This window comes from Manacus vitellinus, unplaced genomic scaffold, assembly GCF_001715985.3.
Source record: "Manacus vitellinus isolate BGI_N305 unplaced genomic scaffold, ASM171598v3 scaffold_4_pilon, whole genome shotgun sequence".
Classification (NCBI taxonomy): Eukaryota; Metazoa; Chordata; class Aves; order Passeriformes; family Pipridae; genus Manacus; species Manacus vitellinus.
In genome coordinates, this window is record NW_021940604.1 from 19232704 (window position 1) to 19249807 (window position 17104).

At 36.9% G+C, this 17104-nt stretch overlaps 1 protein-coding gene across 1 annotated transcript in view; it reads right to left on the bottom strand.

Annotated features, from left to right (window-relative positions):
- The window catches only part of NT5DC1 (5'-nucleotidase domain containing 1), a 127270-nt gene that overhangs the window by 42701 nt on the left and 67465 nt on the right, over window positions 1-17104 (bottom strand). Inside the window, exons 7-8 of the mRNA XM_029962743.1 lie at window positions 6791-6965; window positions 1719-1816 (exon numbers count right to left, since the gene is read on the bottom strand). Coding sequence (XP_029818603.1) covers window positions 1719-1816; window positions 6791-6965 — 273 coding nt within the window. The remainder of the gene's footprint in view (window positions 1-1718; window positions 1817-6790; window positions 6966-17104) is intronic.

A 17104-nucleotide genomic window follows, 5' to 3' on the forward strand; every position in this document is an offset into this window, starting at 1 on the left:
ATACTCTTAAACAAGCTCTTCACTACTTCAAAACATGTCTCTAAAAGCCTGTCCTATGTGCATAATTCTTTGCTTTGAATGTTCTGGTTGGTCTTTCAGAAGAAACTAGTTACTGTCAATTGAATATAATTATATTAAAAAATATCCACTCTGAGGCTAGTTGTTTCAACAAATTATTTATCTGATGATTGCTTTAGTTATGTTTGTGTCTCTTATCTGTTTAGATAGCGAGGTGTCCAGAACTACATTTTATTTTGCATTTATAAGGTATTCATGTAATGAGTGATCAACTGCTATATGAGCCTCTTTGCAGTGCCAAGATATAAAGTGAGTGAAAAGCACTAAGTTAATAGGAGGACTCCAGGGAATGTTATTCCTGTTTAAAAGCATGAGAAAGAGACAGCTTCATGAAAACTGGTCTTACAATCTAATATGCTGATTAAGCCAATGCTACACAAAATGGAGACAGTAACTTGGTCTCCTTCCTCTATTCTGCCCTTATTTGCATGAAAAACCCAAATGTATTTTGGAGCTTTCTTGCTGTCTATTAAATTTATTGAAACTAGCCAACGGGTTTAAAAGTTGCTGGCTGGATTACTGACAGAGGGACACAGCAGGATTTCCTCAGGAAGTCAGGCTTATCAGACTGTTCAAAATAATAAAAAATGAACTACATTTAATTTTCAATTTGCATTGTATGAAACTAAATAAAATGGTTGCAGAACTGACCCTTTTTCACTTTTTATGATTTTACTCCCCTCCCTCCTTTCACATGAATAGTTTCAATTTCCCTTCTGAGATTATTTTTTCTCAGATTGTCAGCTTGGCAACTATTTGAACTAATTCTTTAAAAATCACACTTAAGATATTTCTTACTTATTTTCCTATATAAATATGTGAAACATTAAAATGTAGTTTCAGTATATATTTCTGTGGCTTGTTTTAGTTTTACTGTAAAAGTTCCACAAAGAGAATTTCTTTTGGGCTGAATGCTGACTTTCCTGTCATAAAATGATAAAATATGGTTCAATATATGCTGCCTTATGCTATTTTGGATATAAGGTTAATTTTCAGGTAACACTTAATCATACAGGTATTTACCAAAATACGGAAAAATTCACTATCTTCAGCCACATTGCTATAGTTATTTGTAGTTCAACAAACACTGTTCTTATAAAACTCTTATGTTACAACCGTAATTACCTAATGGACAACATTACCAAATGTGTCAGATTGTTTTAATTAAATTGAGTATAGGGGTACTTCCTTTTCACCTACTCTGTCATTATTTAGCCAAAGAAAACACATTTAATACTGTCGGATTTCCATCATAAATCCTTTCCTTCAGTTTTGTAATTTTATTTGTACCATTCTCTGAATTTCCTTTAAATCTTTAAATATTTCTGCTATATTTTTTCTGAGAACAAAATTTAATTTTAGGTGCATGATCTTGTCATCACAATAAAGAAAAGGATACCTTTTCATAAATATGCAATATCTGAGCACCAATGTAATTTTAATTACTGTCACAGCTCTGCCTTTTAAATATGTTCAGCACTGTAATTCTGAATTTCTCAGTGCTCTTCAGTCTTAACAGAATGCTAAGAGTGTAGAGTTCACTTTCCACCTCCATACCAGCTGTTCCGTTGCCTTATTTCTCTTTTCTTTTTTTTTTCATAAAGGTAAGCAGATGAGAAGAGGGTCACGGCTGAACTTACCAAGAGTTCGGAAAGGTCTTTGGTTTGGTGTATGGGAGAAGAAACCAGGTTTCAAAGCATTTGTGATTAAAATGTCAAAATACTCTTCGAAATCGTTCCTAGAAAGTAAAGGAAATTTGATTAGTTAAACTAATGAATTAGCTAACTACTAAATACTCTTTAAGACTTAAGAAAATATCAAAGCACTTCTTTAAGGCACTTGCTTCTATCACATTTTTTTCCCCAATACTTGTTCCATGTCACTGTTGCCCACCTTTTCCTGAGGTTGCCAAAAGGGAGTCAAACCCACAGTGCTGTATCTTTGAGATCACTCATTATTAGTAAAAAGACGTTCCTCGATCTCAGGAGAACATGTAATAGATGACATATCTTAATTTCAGATGGTAATATATGCATAGATATACACAGAAAGATATAAATGAGGGACTTTCTTCACAAAGAAGAATATATGAAGTGAAGCGATGGGATAGGAAGCAACTGAAGTCACTTAAACACAGGTGCTTATGTGGTTGGTATCCATAATGTAGGTATGCACAGGTCTAATGGGTATCTAAGATGCCACTGGCAGACAACAGAGATCTAATTAACCAAGTCAATGAAATGTGGTTTCACATACCCTAAAGTTGAAATGCCATTTTGATAGCTGAACTCCTTCTTCAGACTCCACTGGCTGCTCTCACTAAATCCCTGCTGGTTACAGGGAGGTTAGACCTGTAGGTGTTAGTTGTTACAAATAAACACCTACCAAGTTTGAGTCTTAATCTGCCAGCTGAATCCCACTACTAAATTCAGGTTTTTCAAAGCTCATTAGATCCCTATAAACATATTGGTATTTGAACTGTGGAAATCCCATCAATTTAAATGAGATTGAATGTTTCAGCATGGTATGTAAGAAAATGTAAACATCTCTCCCCTATGATGTATTTTATTTTATTAGAATTGTTTCATTGCTTAGGTGACTTTATTGCCTATAACATACAAAAATGATGGATACTCTTGCATGGAACAAAGAAATCACAGACGGCAAGTTGAGGATGGCCATAGGCACTGACATGCTGCATTGGGTCTAGCTGAGCTGGAGTTTATTTCCCCACAGTAGCCCTCACAGTTCTGTGCTTTGCATTGGTAGCTAGAAGGGCATTAATAACACACCAGTGTTTTGGCTACTGCTGAGCACAGCATCAGCACTGTAATATTCCTTCCTCAATAGAGGGCAAGATCCCAGGAGGGGACACAAGTAGGCCAGCTGACCCAACTAACCAAAGGGGTATTCCAGACCACGTGACATCAGCTCAGATATTAAAGCTAAGGCAAGGAGCAGGAAGGGGGGCATTAATTGTCTCCAGTGGTTGCCTGTTGAGGAACTGTTACCTGTGCTGAAGCCCTGCTGCTCGGGAGTGGCCGACCATCGCTGCTCATGGGAAGTAGAGAATAACCGTGTTATCCTTCACTTTTGCTTTAAATAAACTGCCTTATCCCAACCCACAAGTTGCTTTCCACCTTACTGTCTCCCCTGTCTGGCTGGGAAGGGGAGTGATAGAGTGGCAGGGTGGGCACCCAGCTTCCAGCCAAGGTCAACCTGCCACACATGCTATCAGCAGCAGAGGAAGTAAATTATAACAGTGTCACTTCCAAAAAATCCACAATCCTACATGGGACTGAGATATCTTAACTCAAAAACTGAATGCTCTCCCTATGAGCTTATCTTCAAGCTTTTGTTTTGTGCTCAAAATTACATTCCGCCCTTAAAATAAAAGTCCTTTAAATTTCCTTCCTCTAATTAAATTTTAGCTTTGCCTGTTTTTCTACATTTGTGACCATATGCAAACCTTTACCTTTTTGAAAGAAGCAACATCAAATATGACAATGTTGTGTTTTAAAAATGTGCTTCTGTGTGGAAAATTCCAGAAGCTGAGCAAACAGGCAAGGCTCTTCTGTCCTTAGGTGAAAAGTATTGACGGAGATAAACTTTTCAAATTAGCATACAGTGCAAATAATGCTTCCATAGGGATGTTAAGCTTGAACTTGTAAAATAAAGCAAGCACTTCAGGAGCACAATGGAGAACAAGTAGCAAGTGAGAAGATGAGAGGAAATAGCCTCAAGTTACATCAGAGGAGGTTTAGATTAGGTATTAGGAAAAATTTCTTCACAGAAAGGGTGGTCAGACATTGGAACAGGCTGCCCATGCAAGTGATGGAACCACCGTCCCTGGAAGTGTTCAGATAATGTGTAGATGTGCCACTTGGTGATACGGCTTAGCTGTCAACACAGAATTGCTTAGTTAACACTTGAACTCAATGATCTTATAGGTCTTTTCCAACTTAAATGACTCTATGATTCTATGATTTGTGGGAACAGTGGCAAGTGCTTTGTATAAAAAGAATTGAAACAGAACAAACAGTGTTTTCAAAAGATTTCTTAACTTTTTATTGCTCTGTTGTAGAAAAACATGTTTGTATGTTTTGTGTGAGGAGATGTGTTATCTGTGGCCTTTTTTGAAACATATTAAATCTCATGTACAAAGCTACTAGTTTTATGAGAGACGTGCTACATTACTGTGTAACAATACACATAAATCAAATCTGTTCCAGTTACTACCTGGTAGAGTGGCCTGTGGTTACAGCAAACAGCTAAGACAAAGGGTAGGATGTATCTCACATAACTTTAACCATCTAAAAATTGCACACTGAATTCACAGATAGCGATTGACACCACAGACAGAGCCAATGGAGAAACAGTCACATTCTTAGAAGGTAATTCATCCCACTCGTTTCAGACATAATTCTACCATACAGAATGAATTGCCAAGGCTATGCCCAGTGTTTTCTCTCCAGTAACCACAGAGGGAAACGAAATGACCAGCTTCAAAAAATGTTCAGTTTTTAGATGGCTAACATTCCTGAAAAGTGAAATGACTCCTGACTTCAGTGACTATGTGATGATTGACTCGTCTTTAGGTGTGCTCCTGCCAACACTTAAAACATTCAGTTAAGTGGACAAGCATTCTCATGACAGGTAAGACTGAAAAGTCACACCGTGATGCTCCTTGTGTGAATGAACTGGCACTTGCTTCTGTAGGTTTACATGCCTTATACACTGGTCCCAGCAGTACGTGTGTGCTCTGGCTGGAAAACAGTTCTAATTTTATTTCAAAATGAAATTTTCTCTTACACTTCCTCTCCCTACCAAAATGTCTTTTAGCTAAGGACAATTTGGCCAGATGAACACAACTGGGATATTTTGATTATTAAATGGGTAAATGATACACTTAAGCATGAATTTCCCAGCACAGATTTTATGAAGACAATAATTTCTTAGCCAAAAAGGAACTTAAAAAAGTGCAAAAAAGCAAACAGCTACAAGGTAAGGATATTAGGAGTAGGAGGCTAAAATTTTACATGCATCTCTGTTTATCATTAGGGTTTTTTTATTTATTACAGTTTTGGACTTCTCAGTATCACACTGCTTAACTGAAAGAACAAGGGTAGAAACTAATAAAGGACTATGTAGATGCAATTAGTAAGGGCTGATGTGAAGAATAAAATGCAGTTAGCCTGGTCAAATTAAAGTTAAGGGCAGAGATAATAGGTGTGAACCTAAACTATATTCCAGTACAGCAAAAAGCAGCACAGGTAAGTAGAGTCTTTTTGTCCGATACAAGAGGCATGGAACAAACAAACTAATAAAAGCTTAGATTTTTAGGAAAAAACTCCACTTCAGTAATGTGTAATGGACAGTGGAGTACTCCAGAAAATACTTGGAAGCCACACTGCATGAGTCGCTGGAAAACACGATTGTAATAAATACCACAGAACATCCTACCCTTATGTGGAAAGAGAGAGTGATGCAATATCCTTCTAGCAGAACTCTCTTTCTGTCTTTTGAAAGGTAATTGATCGGCTCTGATACCTTACTTACTGTGTTCCAGCAGGATTTCTACAGCTGCCTGAAACAGCTGAAACACTATTCACCAAGGAAAAGAAAGTCAAAATCAGTATATGAGGCCAAGAAGTTACTTTTGTACCGAATTTTCATTTAGAAAACAGCTAGACCGGTCTACACAAAAGAGTTAATTCACAGGCATCTTACTCATAAGGAGAACTGCTTTTTGTGAGGACGTAGATTTACCCTTCAAACAAGTAAGTATAATGTTCATGTGAGGCAGTGAGAACTGGTACAGTGAATGCTTCATTTAGCATTTAGCCTAGAGAGTACAAAAGGGAAGTGATACTGGCAGGACTGGTTTTGGAGGATAGCTCTGTTTTTTACCTCACCACTTGTTTTCTTACTATGTTACCATATTCACTCCCTGGCATATCCTGTGTTAGCCAATGTTGGCTCACATTGAAATACTTTGTTTCTTAGATTAATAATAAATTAATAGTCTCACCCTGTCACCCCCCTAACTATTTGCATCACTGATTAATTTTTTTCTAGGTATGTAAGTGATGGTTCTATTGAATTTCACTGAATTTGACTTGACCAGTCATGTTCTTTACCTTACACTAAAAATAGCTGTTGTGATCAGCAACTACATTTCAACTAGTTGCCAAGTGCAAAGAACTGCCCGTTTTATCTTTTCTGCTGTGATCTGTAAATGCACATTTCTCAAGCACAGCCATCTTTTGGAAACCACCAATAGAAGAAGTATTTGTAAGCTTTTCCTGCGAATTTGCTACAAGGAAATGAAATAGTACTACTAGCTGCACTTACTGCTGGAGAAGCACAAGAAAGGAAGTGGCTTAAATAAGACAGTCTAGTAAAAGTTTATGATAAAACTGGGATTCAGATGATGTACTGCGTGTTGGCCTGACATATTCAATCCCATAGTGATGCCCTCAAAAAGATGCAGCATATAAGTGTGCTCTGGGTCAGATACAGCTCACAGGCTCAGAGATGCACGATTTTGTCTCGACTACCCTGTCACACTTTACCAGAGAGGGGCCCATCAGAAATCTCAGAACCAAATAATTCACAATACTTTAAGAAACTCCAATTAGCTTCCCAATAGCTCAGGCTTATCTCCAGTTGCTGTCTGGCAGATATAATTTGAAATGGACCTTGCACTTACCCAAGAACATGTTCACACAGGAGCCTGCAATAGTCACTGTGAGAACTTGTAATTAATAGTAGAATCTTCCCAGCATTTTTCAGTTGTTTCAGCCACTTTTTTACAGACTCTGGACATCTCTGTAAATATTTGTCTGGATGATTTTTCACTTCTGGGAAATATGTCCCACAGTTTTCTAAAAAAATTAAAACATAATTATGTTATCCAATCCTTCTCACAAACCACTTAATCCACACAACAAATATCCTTTTATGTGCAGACAACAAATTTAAAAAAGGTAAAGAAAAGTTTAATATTTTCCCTGGGCTGTAACGCAATATTAACCAAAAAAATCCAATCGAACCAAGAGGACATGCTGTAGCACAAATAAATTTGCATGACTTTTCTCTTTTATTATGGAATTGTCATAGTTATTTTCTTTGATGTTCTTTTGCTCATAACAGTTAATAATACAGAATTTACAGATTATAGTTTTATGCAGGAAATAATTATTTCTTGTTGTCTTTGCTCAATTTTTGGATCCTCAATTTGTGATTGTAAAATGAGTTTACTGTTTAGACAGTGGTAAGGACCTGAAATTCCCAAGAACACCTTTCAGTTACTTCTGACACTTTAGTTTAGCACTGTCTGATCAATAACATTCATTTTGTAATTTTTGCATGTTTCACCAATAGCACTTTATCTATGAAAGACTGATAAAACTGGCAAAGATTCATAAGTATTTTGAATACTAGGAACAGATGCAAAAACCCCCTGAGTTCCAATTCCAGCTTCAATAATGTTCCTTTTGCCAAATAAAGCTGTAATAGAATTTTGCAAATACACTTGGAATGCAAGATTTCTACAAATGTACAACAACACTAACTTGGCAGTAAAAGTTACCTATTCATTTAAGTCATCAATAAATATTTATCTTATTATAGCCCATATAGTTGCTTTACCAAGATTTCAAATGAAACTTACCTATGTATTTCCTCTCAAACCCTCTATAACCAAAACTGTTAAGCTAGTTAAAGGTTTAAAAAGAAATATAATAATTGCAGAGACAGAAATGATACCAAGTATTTGGCTCTCAGTCTGTCTGTGTTATAGTATAATGAACATCATCACAGATTATTTTTCTTCCAGCACTTGTTCTATATGCAACTGTCTGTGGTCAACTTTGCTGAATGATTTAATAAATCCCAGACATTACTTAGCCTTCTGGTATGTGAGTAATGCTGTTCTGTAGTTTGAAAAAATAAGATTTAAACCACTTGAACTTTAGCTATTTAATGAAAGAGAACATGTATGTTTGAACCAGTAGTATCAAAGAAAGACTGAAAGATGCTAAACATAACACTCTTTCATATATTACACAATCAAACATCTACAGATGGCAGAGAACAAAAGTCTTCCAAAAGAAGTTTCAAATTGGCTGTTATCCCTGCAACTAGATAGAAGCAAAAATATATTATTCTGCACTACGACTTGACAGATTTCTTCCAAAAAAGTGGACTACTATATCTGAGGAAAGTCTCAAACAAAATCTCCCAACTCACAACCATGTCACTATTCCAGTTCTTCACTGTATTTAGGTCAGGCTGTGTAACAGCATGTACCAGTGGAATATGAGCCTGTTCCTGCAGCCGGCATTAGGGGATGCCATGACATTTGCCTTGAGAGCTAGCCAAGAACGATGATTTTTTTGATTAAAGAAAGCAGGTTGACAAAGGAAGGTTTCCTGTTGTGTTTTCCCTCCTTCTTTCCTGAGGCATGAATATTGTTTGGGATGAGCAATAGAGTTTCTAGGAGCAGAAACTGCATTTTTTTCAGTATTATCCTTAGTAATTATATTTTATATGCTATGCTATGACAATTTTTCTTCTTTGGTGTTTTGGAAAGCACATAACATTAGATGAGAAAGAAGTGGGACACAAACAAAGCAGGTTTGCCATTAACTCTCACAAGTTCAAACAATTAAAAGAAAGATGGCAAGGTTCATTTATATAACCAGTGACCTACACTCTTTTTACTCTCAAACAAAAAGATCTGTTTTACATGGACTTTACTCTTGGACACTGTTTTTCTTTCCTTATGAAGCGCCTTCCATCCTCCATGACCATTCTTTGATGCACAATTTAAAGACTTTCAGTTAATTTAATCAACACTGTCGTCTTTGTCCAAAATCTGTGCAATATCTTCTATGTGATAAATTTATTATATTTGGTCTTTGAATACCATCTGCACTGGAAAAGGCCAACAACTCTGGATTCAACACATGAGCTGAAAGAGAGTCTTATTCTGGCTTTCTATCCAGGCCCTGAAGCCCAGCTGTTAATTGAAGACAAGCAATGAATCAGTTCTTGACACTGGGATCTGAAGTTTGCCTCTGGGCTGTTTGCCATATTAGGCAGAGGTAGCTCAGAAGAACCCTCATTAAAGCATACTCTACTGTAATTAGGCAAGCATGGCCCAGGAAAGTAGAGTTTGACTTAATTCCTAACATACCTACTGCATCTGGTGAAGACAGTTGGTGGAATACATACTCATATCTGTAAATAAGTTTAACCACCAAAACCTGCAAGATTTGATTGAAAGCCAAATAAAAGCTGAAAAACTTGCTAGTTTTGAGGAGTACAGAAGAGCCATAGGCATCTTGTTGGCAAAAAATGTTGTGAAAGCTTTAACATGTGATGGAGAAATAGCATCATGTCAAGACTTCAAAATAAATGGAATGATTTGCTAATGACAAAGTAAGCATTGTTTTCCCAGTATGCCATATGTTGCACTTTGTTTTTCTATATCAGGCAAACCATAAAAATCAGAAGAAAACTCTATCAAGCAAAGCATCAGTGAGAAATTAGAAGAGAATTAATTGTAACAGAGCCAACAGAGGAAAGGCAAAAGTGAGTTAATAGTAATGACTTCTATGCAACTTGCATACAGCTTCACTCTTGAAAAAGAAAACAGTAATTCTTCAGAAAAACACCATTCTTGAGAAATAAGAAATTTCCCTAGGTTGCAATATTTCCCTGATAATGCTTATGGGCCATCCAAATGGCAAAATACTCTTAAAAATGAAACTATAAGCACGCTTTAGAAGTTTGGTTGGTCCACAAATTCACTGTATCAAAATGAGGGATTGTTGTCACCACCAGATATACAACTGACAGTTTGCTATCAGTATAGTGCCTAAAATAAAATCTCTACATTTTTGTCTCTCTGTTTTGTACATATCACTTAACATGCACCTTTATGGACATTGACATGTATTAATGCATACCCACAAATCAGTGAAAACAAAACAGTAACAAAACAACTGTCTCAACTTTCATCTCAAAGTCTTTTGTTTGCAGTTACCTTCAAGCATGTCAAAGCCTACACGAGAAACCTCTGGCTCTTTGGCAATGTGAACACTTACTATATGAGAAAGTATTTAATAAATAAAATTGAAACAAGAAGACCATGACAATCAACATAACAATCAACATATTTACACCCTGTGATTTTATGAGAAAATCCAATGACGTGGAGCAGGAAATCAAAATCTAAGCATTTTATGCACAGCTTTGTAATTTATTACATATATATATGTTGCCACGGAGCAAATGCAATTTTTTTCAATTTCCATTCTTGTTACCAAACAACTTGGAGTTTATCTGAAATCTCTGAAATAGAGCCTGGGATAGCAAATTATCAACTAGCCTCCGTAGGCATTTATAATCATCTTCCAAATACACTTTCAAAAATAATAATTGCCTTTGCAGTCCATCGAGTATCCTTTCAGAAAAATATATTTCCTTTTTAAGCAGAAGATGGAAATATAAGCAATTAAAATGAGTTGTCTAGAACTGCTACATATTAAAGTCCTGCCAAAGCCTCTAATCAGGTTGACATTCTGTTGTATTTTCAAAGCAATATAATTTATTTCTTCTATGTACATTATCAGAGACTCCCTTAGTGTCCAGTTTGGATTTTATTTTTGCTTGTATCATCTGACATTATAATTTAATCAGGATGTTCTTTGCATAGTCTTGCCTTGCAGTTTAATTGCACCTAACATAGTTGTGATGGCAAGTGTGATGGGGATTATATATAGGTGGAAATGCAGAACCCCCAGACCAAACTCAAAAAGACCCTGTACAGTGCTTGTCGTGACTTCCAGCACAGACAATAATCCAGTCCTTAATCCAACTGCCCTATTCTATTACAGTTGCAAAATTACTTTATTGAAGTATGCAGTTCGATGTTTTAATATAATATCTGTATTTGTGGAAAAAATAATTGTGGATTTCTCTTGTGCTCTGTATTATACCACTTCTCCTTGGCAGGATCAGTTTACATCTACTGGCTCTGGACTCCTTTGGACTCAATGTTCGTAAATGCGCACTGCCAGTCCACTGCAGTTTTCATCCCTTAACTATTATTTGGATTATAAAATGGGCAAATGTTCAAGAGGCATGTTTCTGGCAAGATTTCAGTCCAGAACTAAAACACAGGAACTCAGGGAATTTTTTAGTATTGTCACTGCTTCTAAGGGGCACCTACTTGATTGAATTAAAAGTAATTTATCCGCTACTTACACGATTTAGCTAAGCAGAGAGGTATGAGGCTGAAAAAAAGTCCCTAGAATTCAGCCAAGAAAAATAAACTTTCAGCTGCCAATTAGTAGCTTGTATTTAGTGGCTTTAACAATCTCTTACAATGGAAGTATTATTTGAGAATGTGACTTTCTTTTAAACTCCAAGGCAATATGATAGCTTAGCTATCAATACCCATAGCCAGATTCTCTGCAGCTCTGACACCAGCAGGAAGTTCTTCTCTAATTTTTATCTGAATGCAGGCTTGTCGGTAACAGTTATCGATTTGACTAACAGAGTAAAGCTGCAATAATGTGTTACAATCAGCAACGATACAGACAACTATATTCACTGTATATTGCTATACCCCCCATCTTACTGTACTTCAGGTTTTTAGAGTGAAGAGACACCTTTTTGACCATTGTTGCTGTCTTTTTCTCTTGTCCAAATAAACAAATCTAACAAGTATCATGAGCATTCAACAGAAACACAAGAAAAATACCTTAATCACAGAAGGTTCTGCAAAAGAATTTAAATTTAATCTAATGCAGGCAAGTAGAGAAGAAAGGGGGTGATGGTTAAAATTATATTAGACAAGTAGTCTTTCTTTTCCTTTCATTTAACCTTAGTGTGTATTCTAGTAGGAGCAGCAGAAGCAAAATGAGAGACAGAGGGAAGAAAATGTTAACATAAGATAAGAAAACCAAGTGAAGTATGAAGCAGGGATGACTGGACAAAATATGGTTACATTCTCGAGGCCTGGTATGAGGCAGATATCAGGAACAGGGAGCAGCAGGAAGAGATAAATCATCCCTCTCCTTCCTCCAGGAGATAAACATTTAAAAACAGAATAAAGGGATGACAGTCTAGGAAGATAAGAGGTTAGGAAGAGGCAAATGTCATAGGAGCAAAAATGTAATGTGACGAATGTAAAAAATTCTGTACTTTTCTGTTTTCTGCAATTGCCTCAATTTTTACTGTACAGTTTCTTAACAGACCAAAGAGTTCAGGATCCTGATCCAGTTCAGGTTGTAAGAATATCAGCTATTTGCACCTCTTTGTTAAGTAGAAGCAAACATGAAAAGAGGATACCAAGCTTGGAGACAAAGATGATGTTAGTATTAGGGTACCAAATCTGAAAAAAAGAGATAAGCAGTATTTCTGTGAAAAGAGAGGGGGGGAAAAAGGAGTATGGGTGGGTTGGTCAGTGAAGAGCAGAAATTCAGAACTGACATGTCTGTGAGTTGCTGCTGGTGATGAGATGGAACTTGGCATCATGATGAACCTCTCTGCTTGTTGTAGCTAAGAATTATCTTATGTGCCCAGATATATGAGTAGCTGTTTACAAAACAGAGTATCTTTCAAGCTTCTCTGGTATGTATAAATGAAACAGAATGGGAAACAAAAAGGGAAAAAAAATACAAAAATCATTGCATCTATTAATAACGCATAGCCATAAATAGGGAACATGTATCAGTATGTCAAATCAAATTAAAGAAAAAAAATTTCCTCCTACCTTCTCAGAAAAGTTGGGATTTTTATGATCAGAAACAAAGTGCTTTGCACATGGCACTTCAATTTTGAACAAATCAGTTATTACCATCAGAAATACAAGATTAACTGATCTCCGCTCACCTCTTTTGCCTGTGCATCAGTTAAAGAAGAGGTTTACCACTCACGTAACATTAACCTTCTCAATATTTTTAGCAACATCCAGTTCTGGTTGGGCAGAAACAGATTGTGTTTTCTAAAATAATAAACTATTTTCCAGTGATGACAAATCTATTGTCACCTCGATTAATTTCAAGGGGGTGACCATAAGGTAAAAGTCTATGGTGGGCTGGGAAAAACATGACTACTTGGATTAATAGTGACTGCGGGGCTATATAAACATTTAATATACTGAGGGAAACACTTCAGCAGAACACACACACAAAACATGACCTCCACAAATATTTCATGGGTCACTTCCTATTCTACTAGTTTTCTACTCCTGTGGCCTATGAGAAATTTACTGCAAAATTTAAAAATCAGTGGGAAATTACCATAACTATTCTGCAAATCTTCACCTATACTCAGATTGCATATATTTGTCATACATGCTTGCCATAGAAGTATATTTGAGATTATTCTTCTAAATACATTACAACTATTTGCACTGAACACCTACTTTCCCCAAGAAACTTTCCATACTTACACGCCTGTTAAATTCTACATGGGGTTAATTCACATAGCCTTAAAATACATCCCCCGGTAAACATCTTAAAACCCCTGTAAAACAATTTAGGACAGAAGGAGGAAATTGTTTTGTTCAACTGAATACAGCTAAGTAGGTGGGAAATGGGATCTGTTCAGGATGCTGCTGCAATTTAATAGAAATGCTGGCGCCTAATTTGACAAGAAATAAAATATTAGAGTACGTTTTCATTTATACATCTGATGAGAGTTACTTGAATCCATTGGCTTGCAGGAAATGTGCTGTTATGTTTGGTGTGGAAATGAAATGCATAATGAGGAAATAAAATGCAGTCCATAGGTATTTTATAACACCCAGATCACACTTTGCTGATAAACTAAATATCCTGCTCAACTTAAATGCTCAACTAAGAAGACATTACAGGTAATCCCTGCTTCTGAAATCTCAAATTAAAATATCTCTGGGGAAGAGCTATTTGAAGCTTTGACTCTTTTTGAAGCTTTGAATGTGCCAGCTGCTTTGAGAAACTTGTTGCAGTAAGCATGAAGTTAAAGTTCTCAGATGTATTTTTCTTGGAAGCAGCAGCATCCTATACTTCTTATATATTCACATGTACATACTAACACACACAGGGGTATGTGTATAAATATATATAGTAAAGAAAACCCCTATTTTTAATAAAATCAGAAATAAATCTTTTTCTGTCTCCCAAGGAACTGTGCATGGACAGTTGGTGTTAATTCTAGCCTCTGGGTCTACAGTTGCAAATTTGCCAAATGGGTACAGATGGATCAAGAGCTGTAAGTACACTCCAGTTTTACCTGCTACCCAACATTCCCCCACATATGCCACATCCACACTTTAACAACAATCTGATGGGCAATGGGAAACTTCAAGCAAAAAGAACCACAAGATCGGGGTAGGGGGAAAGAACTATGTTTAAAATGAGGTATTTTAAATTGCATCAGAAAAACATATCGGAAAATAAAAGACAATGCCTAAGAGTGTGACAATAGAGGAGGTCTGCAGCAGGCAGATATTTATGATCAGCCTGCATATACAGAAAGTTACAAGTCATGTGCTTTCTGTAATCTCATTATTTTTGTAACTTACAAGTAGTGTTCAGTAATAACTGTAGGTGGTGTATGACTGTCTGTTACATTTACCATCACACTTGAATATATACAACAAAAGCTTTACTCTTTTTGCATTCTAGCTATCCTGTTAATACAGCTCTCAAATCACACATATATCAACAATTTTTCATGGTTCTGGCCAGCAGAGCTTCATAAATCTTGCTGAGGCTGCAGAAGGGTCCATTTCCAGTCCCCATATATTGAAGAAATATTAACAGGAAGAGGTACCAAGAAGGGCCATTAGGATAAGATTCAAAGAGCTTAAATGACAAAGAGTCAGGGTACATTCAGACCTCGCAGTGAGACGCAGTATAAAAGGCGTTCCCTGATCTCCAAGAAGGCTGGAGGAAACAAGGCTTCCGTGTGTGCGTATTTGTTTACCATACGGACAGTTCAGCCATACGGCACTGGAAAGAGAGAGAGAGAGAGCAATTTCCCTGGGCGGGAGCTCATCCTTCCAGGCGCTATTTCCCTCTCCGCTCCATCGGGCGGGTGGTGCCATCTAGTGAAAGGGAGGGAACCGCGGCCCCGCCGACACCGGCATTGCCAGCGCCCGGAGGAGGATAATTTCGGTGGGGTCTTCACCCTCAGCTCGACACACCTCAGCCTCCTTGTTATCAGGAACCATCAAAGCATGGGTGTAAGCAGTACAAACCCCTGATATTTTCTGGACTGTTCCTTTTTGTGGTTTGGTTGTGTTTGTGGTGTTTTGGCTTCCCCCCCCTCCCCATTTTTTTTTCCTTTTCTCTATTTATTGGCCTCCATGAAGGCAGATGGGACTTGGGAAACCTTCTTAAATTTCTAGACAAAACTTTTAAAAGACAGAACAGAACTGAAACATGCAGTTCCACAGAAATGACCTCAAACAGCAAGCATCAGAAGTCAGGTGTGGGTATGGGGGGAAGGCTTGATGGAAAAGAGTGGCTGACTTGACAGCTTAAAGATTATTTCCATACAAAGGAAATAATAACAACCGTCTTCAAACATGTAGAAAGCTCATGCTTCTGGCAAAAAAAAGAAAAAAAAAATATTGTGTTGTCTGAGACCAAGGTCAATGAGCCAAGAAACAGTGATCTTACACTTCTGTAAACCTAGATTAGAAATGATATGAAAGTTTCTGATTTTAATGGTATTGATGCACTGGAAAAACTGCCAAGGAGGTTGTATGATCTTTGTTAGTGTAGGTCTTCAAAAAGAGGCCAGAAAATTATCTGTTAGGAACAGCTAATCCATCCCTTTGGCAGTGCAAAATGCAAGATATCTTCCATCGTTCTTTAATGTACTGTGATTACATATTAGTGATGGATATGCACCTCCATCTCCATCCATTGCTTTAATGAGTGGTGCTAGTGTTCATATTTGTCAGCATCACCTATGAATAATGATGCCTATGGTCACATCAAAAAATTTCCTAGTAGGCAGTAAAAGGAATGCATTCAGCCAGGAGAAGCAGCACAGCTCTGTTAATAACATATTTTTTGCCTGTCTGAACAATACACAAACAAGGGATCTGAAACTTCATCCAAAGTGACTGCTGACTACTGACTTCATGCTACTTTCATTGCAGACCATTCCTCTCCCATTTATACCAGCTTATTTGCCATAGGAAGGCTGAGAGAGGAACATTCAATTTCTAATGCTGTTCTTACAAGCACAAAGACCTGTTTATTTTATAGAAGAGTGATCAGCTTGAGAACAAAGAAAAAAAGCTGCTTTCCAGAAATTAAACAAGGTGTGCAGTCTCCATTAAGAATGTTCAAAAAATCGCAAAAATTGTGCAAAGCCTATGTGTTGAGTTCACCACTCTCTTATGGAGAATGGAAAAGAAGAAATTAGTTAAAATTACACCTAAAGCACTGTTGGAAAGGTCCTTGCTGGTCAATCTGTCAACAAGAAAATTTGAGTTTAGAGTCCAGAGAGATCTATTTAAAAGTTATGAAGAAAATTTTTCTGAGTGATCATTTGTGATTCTGTATTCTTTTCTCTCCTGGTTTGATTCTTCATCTGTTTAAACATTATCCAAACAAGGGCAAACAGATGAAAAGTAAATGCAATGTAAAACAGAACCCAAATGAACAGTGAGGAACCCAAAATAATTCCAGGAGTGAGCATGAGGAGGAAATTGAGTTTCTGTAAGCATAATTGTGCAAGAAACAATTATTTTTTAGCTTACAATTTTCTGTGGGATTCTAGATTTTTCTCCCATCCTGCATCAGGATTAAACTGAAGCCCTTAAAAAAAGAAAAAGAAGTAAGGGAGTAACCCTCATGCATATGGACTGGCACGTGCTTACTGTGCACAAGTCCATTTTGCAAGGCAGGCAGAATGAATGAATTTTGCAAGGCAGTCTGATGAGTCCTACTGCTGACACGATTTTGGTTTTGTGCTTTAATCTCACTTATCTGACCCTCTCCACTTC